The sequence below is a fragment of the Cervus canadensis genome, chromosome 13 (assembly GCF_019320065.1).
Source record: "Cervus canadensis isolate Bull #8, Minnesota chromosome 13, ASM1932006v1, whole genome shotgun sequence".
NCBI lineage: Eukaryota > Metazoa > Chordata > Mammalia > Artiodactyla > Cervidae > Cervus > Cervus canadensis.
Genome location: NC_057398.1, coordinates 6,975,148 through 6,984,627, shown reverse-complemented (window position 1 = coordinate 6,984,627; position 9,480 = coordinate 6,975,148). Strand labels below are relative to the sequence as shown.

Sequence of the window (9,480 nt, the reverse complement as noted above, 5' to 3'; positions counted from 1 at the left end):
TATTATTTTTAATTTTTGTCCACTATATCTTTAAAAGAAAGGCTTTTGGAATTGTCTTTTGTGCTATATTTTCTACTTTTTTCTTGCCTTCTTAAGGCACTTTCTTTTTTCATTTTACACAGTTGAATTATTTAAATTTTTCCTTTCTTAACCCTGCTATTTTTAAATATTTTTCTCCAGCTGAAGGATTAACAATTTACTGAACTAGTTGGTAAAGATCTAGTCCAGAACAACAAGTACCCAATAAAATCCTAAGTTATGTAAAAAATTTTTATATGGCTTGCTAAGATTTAGGAAAATCCTTAATTTTAACTCTTAATATGGCTCCAGACCAGGGTTTTAAATTTAAGTTCTTTAAGACTGCCTTCTGGCTTAGCAAATTTACAATGTAATTGTTTCTTTTTCAAATAAAGCTCTGAAAAAAGGGCTCCTATAGAAGGTCAGGGAAAGGTGAGTGGAAGAGAGAGAAATGAAATAAGGTTGCTTTCAGAAAATATTAGAGTCTTTGAAAGAGACCATGCTGGCTTGGAATTTTTGTTCTTTTGTCCCCAGCATACTAATCAAAGCAAACTACTGACTCTTTAAATTCCTGGAGTTCCTCTCAAATGTACTGATTTATTTAGGTGTTCCTCTAAAATGAATTAATTTATTGATTTTGATATGTCAAAAGTACCATGCTGACTATTGTTATTCTAAACTCAAAATTTTTGCCCTTTATCAAAGTAAATACAAGAGTAAGGATTATAGCGCAACAAGAAAGCAGGAATTCTTCCAAGAGAAGTTTGCAGATTTGATGTAGAAGAACCCAAGAAAGGCTATTTAGTAAGGATGCATGCCTCTGAATGGGTATCTTGGATCCCTTTTCTAAGCAAAAGTTAGGAAGGGGCCATGCATGCCACCTGACAAGTTTCCACCCAGAATATAGACTAAAAAATGACCTTCTTTCACACCTTGGTGAACAAAGAGTACTCCCATGAAAGCTTTGAAGGGAACCCAAAGCCAAGTTTGATCATTTACCTTTCCCTCAATTGGTCACTAGTTTAATGGAGTTCCAACTATTGTCCCCAAGGATCAGCTTGGATTGATGGTGACTTATTGGGCCATTCCACATGGAACCCTTCTTTATTTGTATATCAGAAACAAGGCATTTCAATACAAAGCAAAAACATGTAAAATAAACTTGATAATAGTGATAAACAAAAGCAAAAGCAAGGTGAGAAGCAGGGGAATAGTAGTTTCATAGAAAACACAGTTATCAAAAGGTATGCCTCCCCGCAAAAAAAGAGTCTAATGAACGTATGCAAGACCTATGTCTGATGACTTAATAGTTAATTCCATGGACAGAGAAGCCTTGACGGGCTACAAGTTCATGGGATCACAAAGAGTCAGACACGACTGAGCAACTGAGGATACACACACCACACACCTTTCAGATAAAATGTCTAATGACCTTATACAAAGGCCCTGGTATAATTATTTACCAAAATGTGCACCTGTAAATGAATATTTCTAATTCCTTTACACAAAGACTGAGATCTAATGACTTTATACAAAAACATACTTGATTAGAAATTATAGAAGCAGCGAGACCTCAGTGCAACCAGTCAAATTCAGATTATTGTTGAGACTGACTTACCTAGAAGCAGATCTGAGGGACAAGTAGAGTTTGGACACGAGGAACCTAGTAAGTATATCTTTTGGTTTTTGAGAAAGCATGAAGTTCAGAGTTTGGTGTACTTTCCCAGACGTAAGTGGGCTGACCTCATCTGTAGCAGCATATTTATTTGTTCATTGGTTGGCACTCTGAAATATATTTATGGGGTGAGTCAGTTCCTGGTTAAATGATTGTCAGAAGTGAGGGACTGTTACTGATTTATTGGCTTGAAAAAACATGTTACCTGAGGGGAGTCGTGATTTATGGAGCCAGTGGATTTAATACTTGGTTCTGTTTGCTATAATTAAACAACAATCAAATTTTCCCTAAGAAAATGTGAAACTTTTAAGTATTTGCACAGTCAATATTTGCTATTTATTTTTTACTAGAACATAGTACAAGTTCACATCTGATATTAGCACAAAATTCTGTATATATATTTATTTATATTAATAGCACAAAACTATGCATATATATTACTTATGTTTTGTTGTGTTTTGTAAAGAGCAAGGTGACTAATAACTGTTTCACTAGGACTAAGACTAACTGTGAGGAAAATTAGATTCAACTATGAGGTTAAGGTATTTTCTAAGAGAAAAGAGCTTTAGTTAAGTAAACTTAATCAGGAAATAGTATATTTTTAAGTTAAGCAAACAATCAGGAAATCATTTATTTTTAATTAAATTCATTACTTTTAATAGTCATCCAGCAAGAAAGAATTTGTCAACATGCTAAGAAAAAGAACAAAGAAGCGTTGAAAACATAGAGAAGGAGAGAGGGTTCTAGAGAAGCAGGCTGGGATGGGAAACACATTCCTTATTTTGTGGTTATATCAAACAGAATCCTAGCATCATATAATTGGATGGGACCTCAGAAATCATATAACTAACCTCCCTCCATGTTTAGAAATCTCCTGTGTAGTTTGTACCATCCCTTGCATCCTTCGCTTGGGCATTTTTAGTAAAGGGGAGCTTAGTATGTATCATAAGGCAACTCATTACGTTTTGAATTACTCTGATTTCTTAATGACTTATGATCTTCTCCCTTGTACGCCTACTTGCTAGTTTTAGTTCTGCATTTTTCAAGCCATATAAAATAAGTGTATTTTATTGGACTTTGTTGGACCAATATGGCAGCCCTTCAAATATTTGAAAGTGATTTTTATGTGACACTGCTGCTGCTGCTGCGTAGCTCCAGTCGTGTCCGACTCTGTGCGACCCCATAGACGGCAGCCCACCAGGCTCCCCCGTCCCTGGGATTCTCCAGGCAAGAACACTGGAGTGGGTTGCCATTTCCTTCTCCAATGCATGAAAGTGAAAAGTGAAAGTGAAGTCGCTCAGTCGTGTCCGACTCTTCGTGACCCCATGGACTGCAGCCCGCCAGGCTCCTCCGCCCACGGGGTTTTCCAGGTAAGAGTACTGGAGTGGGGTGCCATTGCCTTCTCCGTTATGTGACACTACTGTATTTTATTTTATCTACATCCTTTCAAGTATTATGTATGTGAAAGGGCTTCTAGACTTTTATCTGCCCAAATTACTCTGATCTAAGCAGGTTTTTCCCCTTCATGGATACCACCTTACCTGACTCCTAGAAACCTATATGTGGAGTCGAGAAGCAACAGTTAGACCCAGACATGAAACAACTGACTGGTTCAAAGTTGGGAAAGGAGTATGATAAGACTGTATATTGTCACCCTGTTTATTTACTTTATATGCAGAGTACATCATGTGAAATGCCGGGCTGGATTCCAGTTCTAAGCTGGAATCAAGATTGCAGGGAGAAATATCAACAACCTTGGATATGCAGATTAATGGCAGAAAGTGAAGAGGAACTAAAGAGCCTCTTGATGAGGGTGAAGGAGGAGAGTGAAAAAGCTGGTTTAAAACAACATTCAAAAAGCTAAGATCATGACATCCAGTCCCGTTACTTCATGGTATATAGATGGGGAAAAAGTGGAAACAGTGACAGATTTTATTTTGGGGGCTCCAAAATCACTGCAGATAGTGACTGTATCCATGAAATTAAAAGACACTTGCTTCTTGGATGGAAAGCTATAACAAACTTAGCATATTAAAAAGCGAAGACAGCACTTTGCCAATGAAGGTCGGTATAGTTAAAGCTATGGTTTTTCCAGTAGTTATGTGCAGATATGAGAATTGAACCAGTACCACTAGCAGGCTGAGCACCGAAGAATTGATGCCTTCAAATTGTGGTGCTGGAGAAGACTGTTGAGAGTCCCTTGGACAGTAAGGAGATTAAACCAGTCAATCCTAAGAGAAATCAACCCTGAATACTCATTGGAAGGACTGATTCTGAAGTTGGAGCTCCAATACTTTGGCTACCTGATGCAAAGAGCCGACTCGTTGGAGAAGACCCTCATGCTGGGAAAGATTGAAGGCAAAAGGAGAAGAGGTGACAGAGAGTGAGGTGGTTTGATGGCATCATGGATTCAATGGGCATGAACTTGGGCAAACTCCTGGAGTTCATGAGGGATAGGAAGGCCTGGTGTGCTGCAGTCCATGCAGTCGCAAAGAATTGGATATGACTTAGCGACTGAATAACAACAAGAACAAGGAGGCAAAAGACCTGTACTCATAAACCTATAAAATACTGATGAAAGAAATCAAAGATGACACAAACAGATGGAGAGATATACCATGTTCTTGGATGGGTAGAATCAGTATTGTCAAAATGATTATACTACCCAAAGCAATCTACAGGTTCAATGCAATCCTTATCAAATTGCCAATGGTGTTTTTCACAGACTTTGAACAAAAATTTTGACAATTTGTAAGAAAATACAAAATACCCCCAATAGCCAAAGAATCTTGAAAAAGAAAAATGGAGCTAGAGGCATGAGGCTCCCCAACTTCCGACTGTACTATGGATCTATAGTAACTAAGGCAGCATGGTTCTGGCAGAAATCAGAACTAGAGCCCAGTGGTGTAGAATAGAATGCCCAGAGATAAACCCATGCACCTATGGTGACCTGATCCCTAACAAAGGAGGCAAGAACATACCACAGAGAAAAGCCCTCTCTTCAATAAGTGGTACTGGGAAAACTGGACAACTAAACGTAGAAGAATGAAATTAGAACGCTCCTTAACACCATACACAAAAATACATTCAAGATGGTTTAAAGACTTAAATGTAAGGTTGGACACTATAAAACTCTTAGAGGGAAACATAGGTAGAATACTCCTTGACATAAATTGCAGGAAGATCTTTTTTGATCCACCTCCTAGAGTAATGACAATAAAAATGAAAACAAACAAATGGTACCTAGTTAAACTTAAAACCTTTTTCACAGCAAAGAAAACCAGAAACAAGATGAAAAGACAACCCTCAGAATGGGGGAAAATATTTGCAAATGAAGAAGCTTTTGCGAGAGTTTAGTTTCCAAAACAAAGAATTCACGCAGTCAATACCAAAAAAAAAAAAAAAAAAACAAAACACAAAAAATGCAATGAAAAAATGAGCAGAAGACCTAAATAGATATTTCTCTAATGAAGGCATACAGATGGCCAACATACACATGAAAAGATGCTCAGTATCACTAGTTGTTAGAGAAATGCAAATCAAAAGTACAATGAGGTAGTACTTCACACTGGCCGGAAAGGCCATCATCAAATGCTCTACAAACAATAAATGCTGGAGAGGATGTGGAGAAAAGGGACCCTTCCACACTGTTGGTGAGAATGCAAATTGGTACAGCCACTATGGAGAACCGTATCGAGGTTCCTTAAAAAAATAAAAATAAAACTATAGTATGACCCAGCAGCCCCACTCCTGTGCTTATACCTGGAGAAAACCATAATTCCCAAAGATACATGCACCCCAATGTTCATTGCAGCACTATTTACAAGAGCCAGGACATGGAAGCAACCTAAATGTTCATTGACAGAGGAATGGATAAAGAAGATGTGATACCTATGTACAGTGGAATATTACTCAGCCATAAAAAGGAATGAAATTGTGCCATTTGCAGAGATGTGAATGGACCAAGAGACTGTCAAGCACAGTGAAGTAAGTCAGAAAGAGAGAAACAAATATTTTATGTTAATGCATGTATGTGGAATCTAGAATAATGGTACAGTTGAACTTAATTGCAAAGCAGAAATAGAGACATAGATGTAGAGAACAAAGATATGGGCACCAAGAGGGGAAGAGAGGGGTGAGATAAATGGAAAGATTGAAATTGACATATGTATACAACTCTGCACAAAACAGAGAGCTAATGAGAACCTGCTGAGTAGGACAGGGGATAAAGGGTGCACTGTTTGTGGGACATATATTAACCTCAAAAGTGCATTCCAGCATGTATATAAGGCGCAGACAAATAACGTTTGATTCCACTTATACGAGGTACTTAGAATAGCCAAATTCATAGACTCAGAAAGTCCATTGGTAGGTGCCAGGGGTCAGGTGGTGTGGGGGTGGGGAGAAGGACTTGCAAGTTAGTGTTTAATGGGGACAGAGTTTCAGTTTAGGAAGGTGAGAAATCTGAAAGATGGATGATGGTTGAGAGTTGTACAACAACGTGAATATGTTTAGTGCCACTGAACTGTACAGTGAAATATGGTTAAGATAGCGTGTTTTATATTATGTGACTTTAGCCACAATAAAAAAAAAAAAACCTTTAAAAATGTGAAAGACATAAAGAAGACTGTAGGAGAGATGACCACTTCCATGAAACAACAGGGTTAAAAAGTCCATTACTGTGTGATCCACTATGAGACCCAGACTGAATGAACTCAGAGGAATGACAAGATCAGTGAGGACAGATAAGGTTTTGATGGCTTGGATTTAACTGGGTTGGGTAGTTTGTCCATGTATAGACATGAGGCATAACCTTCAAAGCTAAAAATACACAGGCATTTCCTTTTTATTTAGGGACATATGTAAAATATATGTATTTTTATATATAGGTAAAGAAAAATTAGAGGCATTGCCTTCTAAACCAAAAACCAGAGTACATGAGTTGATACACAGTTTGACAAGACGCACAATATTTGAAACTCCCCTCTCTTGGGGAACCTGGGTTTATGGGTTGCAGAAGGTGTGGGGACTGTGGGTGGGCAGGCGTTTGGGTCAGAAGAGGAATGTGAGCAAAGGTGCTAAAGACCAGAAGGGGCAGGAGGGTCCTGAGGGTTCATGCAGGGCATCAGGTGGGAGGGCTGAGATGCGAGCAGATCACGGAGACACTGGGAAACCTGGACAGGAGTTTAGGCGCCGACGCCTTTGATAGAGGAGCAGCAGGATGAAGGAGGGGCAAAACCCCAGTCCTGCAGTGTTTTGAGACGAATATACAAGAAAGCGCGGGAGGTGGTTTGAGGTTTGACAGCGGGACCAAGGAGCGGCTGCATCAGTGGAAGAATAATAGAGTAAGAGAGGCGCTTGGGAAGGAAAGCGGGAAGAATACGATGGGGTGAACTTCTGAGACGTTTTCTGGACATTTAAGACGAGGTTATGTCTCCTTAATACAGGGCCAAGTTTCCCATTTTGGAAACTGGGAGAACAGTGGTTCTACTGCTATTCTTTTGCTTTGAATGCATGTCTTTTCTCTTGATTAATCTCACTGCTCTTTTGTTTGGAGTGATAAAGATAGATTTCATGCGGACAGGGCACTTGATGAGAGCCAGAAACACTGGGTAGGATGTGAGCTGTCAGAAATAAAGTGGAAACGTGTGTGTGTGTGGCGGGGGGTGGGGGGGGGAAGAGGGTGGTGGTGGAGAGACAGTCTGGTCAGAGGCAATGGCAGGATCCTTGCTACATTTGGCAAAAATCCACAGCCATGGATGGTGAGAGTGAAATGTCCACACCTGATGAGGGCAGGAGGAGAGTGGCTCCAGGCTCCTGCCTCTAGCTACTTCTTTAAAAGCCACTGTTTACCACTTCTGATGCTGACATGCTGAGCCCACCAGAGCCACAGGGACTAGTTATTAGCACAAAGGAACCTCTGTCCCCGGTGAAAGGGGACTCAGGCCTGTGATAACCAGTCTGTCCCCCTCTTAAATGACAGCTTCCCGCTGTGATTCAGTTTGTGAGGAGGAAGGCTGGGTAGAGCTAGACATTCAATTAAATGTCCTTGGGAGATCGCCTTCCCTCTTTTCCTTGCATCTAGCTAGTTTTCCTCCCTGCCTGCCCCCCCCCCCCCCCTCATACAGTCGGGAAGGAACAGCTCTCATCAGGACCCTCTGGAGCACAGGTGTGAGACGGCAGACGGGTTTTCTGCCCTAGAGTAAAACAGCAGCTCTCCTTCACTTACTCTAGCTTGTTTACCTTCTGAGCTTGAAAGGCTAAGTCTGGTGGGACTTAGAAAAGCTTCTGTCTTGCCATTCCTAACACAAGGCAAAAATAAATTCTCAACAGGCTTACAAAGCCTGTAACATCCATATCAGAGTGGGAGGGCAGTGAAGCAAAAGTTGCCTGATCTTCAGGAGACTGCTCAGTCCACTGGCCTCAGGTAAGACCCCAGCATGTCAGCCCTCCCTGCAGCCCATGCTAGGCAACTGTGCCCGCCCCCCCCAGGAATCAGATGCTGAGATATATACAAAACGTTTTTTATTTCAAAACGCAATTACTGTAATAATTATAATAATAATAACAACAACAATAATATAAAAAGTGTTTCTCCTCCTTTTACCCTAGTGCAGAATGCTAGATGCACTCAGGTGGCTCGAAGGTACCTAGCTTTGGACGTGGCGTCTTCCTGCAGGGCTGCACTTGGCGCGAACTCAGTCCCAAGCTCCTTTTGGATCCGCGTGGTAGTGCAGTTCTAGAAGTCGGTGGCTTCTCAGAAGCAAGTTCAGACGGCACAGGACGCCCACTCGAGCCTGCCCTTCCGGCTCTGGCTCACTCGCCCCTCTCTGGGTGTCTCTCTTCTCTTCCCTCCGCCTGCCGCCCCGAGCTCCTAGGAGGCGTGCAGCCGGTTGGACAGGGCCCGGCAGCCCTGGACGGCCTCCAGCGGCTTGTCTTGTTCCTGCGGGGCCGGCTCCCCGCGGGCGGCCCGCAGCTCGGCCAGGGTCGCCTCGCGCTCCCGCTGGCGGTCGGCGGCCGTGAAGGGGCCGCACACGGTCTCCATCAGGCCGAGCACGGCGCCGAAGAGCGCCAGCACGCCGCCCAACACGTACATTCGCACCAGCTTCGCGCTGGGCTTCTGAGCCATCAGCTCCTTGGCCAGGGGAATCAGCTCCTGGACCGTCTCCATCTGGGCTCCGGGTCTCGGGGTGGGGGTGACCTGCGGGAGCAGCGGATCGGGGCAGCGAGACCTTCAGTCTCCGAAGGCCGGCTGCAGCTCCCGGCTCTCGCGGGGGGAGGCCCTCAGGGAGTGGGGGGCGCACCGGGGACCCCGCGCCCCGCCGCGCTCCTCCGCGCCGCGCTCACCTACAGGGGCGCCGCCCGAGCTGGGGCGGCGATCACCGTGTGCGTGGGCCCCGCGCCTCTGCGTTCTGCTTCTCCTCGCCTTCCTCCTAGCCTTGGGATGGGGACTCGGCAACTGGCACCTGGTCAGCGCCCCGGGGCCGCTTATATTTGTTTCTGCGAGCCCCGCCTCCTGGGCTTCCGGGACACCGGCCAGAGAGAGGAGGGGGAGGAAGGGGCGAGGCGGGGCAGGGACCTTGGGGTAGAGGCCAGGAGCAGTGCAAGCCCGGGGTGCAGGGGCCGGGGGAGGGGAGGAGGGCCTGGATGTACAAAGGTGAGGACCCGGGGAGGAATCCGCGCCCATTCCCGACCTCTTCCTTAATGGTGTGGGTGGATCACAGCTTCCCTTATCCGGGGAGGTCTGGAAGGACCCCTGGTGAGGACACCTGAAAATGAAGTCAAAG

At 43.6% G+C, this 9,480-nt stretch overlaps 1 protein-coding gene across 1 annotated transcript; it reads right to left on the bottom strand.

The window, feature by feature from the left end:
- Positions 1-8,201: 8,201 nt before the first annotated feature.
- G0S2 (G0/G1 switch 2) lies at positions 8,202-9,196 on the bottom strand. The gene is made up of 2 exons (XM_043486253.1): positions 9,041-9,196; positions 8,202-8,894 (listed from the first exon to the last, which is right to left on the bottom strand). Exon 2 carries the CDS (start codon positions 8,862-8,864, stop codon positions 8,568-8,570), a length of 297 nt encoding a protein of 98 aa, XP_043342188.1. The 5' UTR covers positions 8,865-8,894; positions 9,041-9,196; the 3' UTR covers positions 8,202-8,567.
- Positions 9,197-9,480: the final 284 nt, after the last annotated feature.

What these genes read in the sequence shown, in the direction of transcription:
- G0S2 (XM_043486253.1), bottom strand. Translation starts at nt 8,864, where the DNA reads ATGGAGACGGTCCAGGAGCTGATTCCCCTGGCCAAGGAGCTGATGGCT.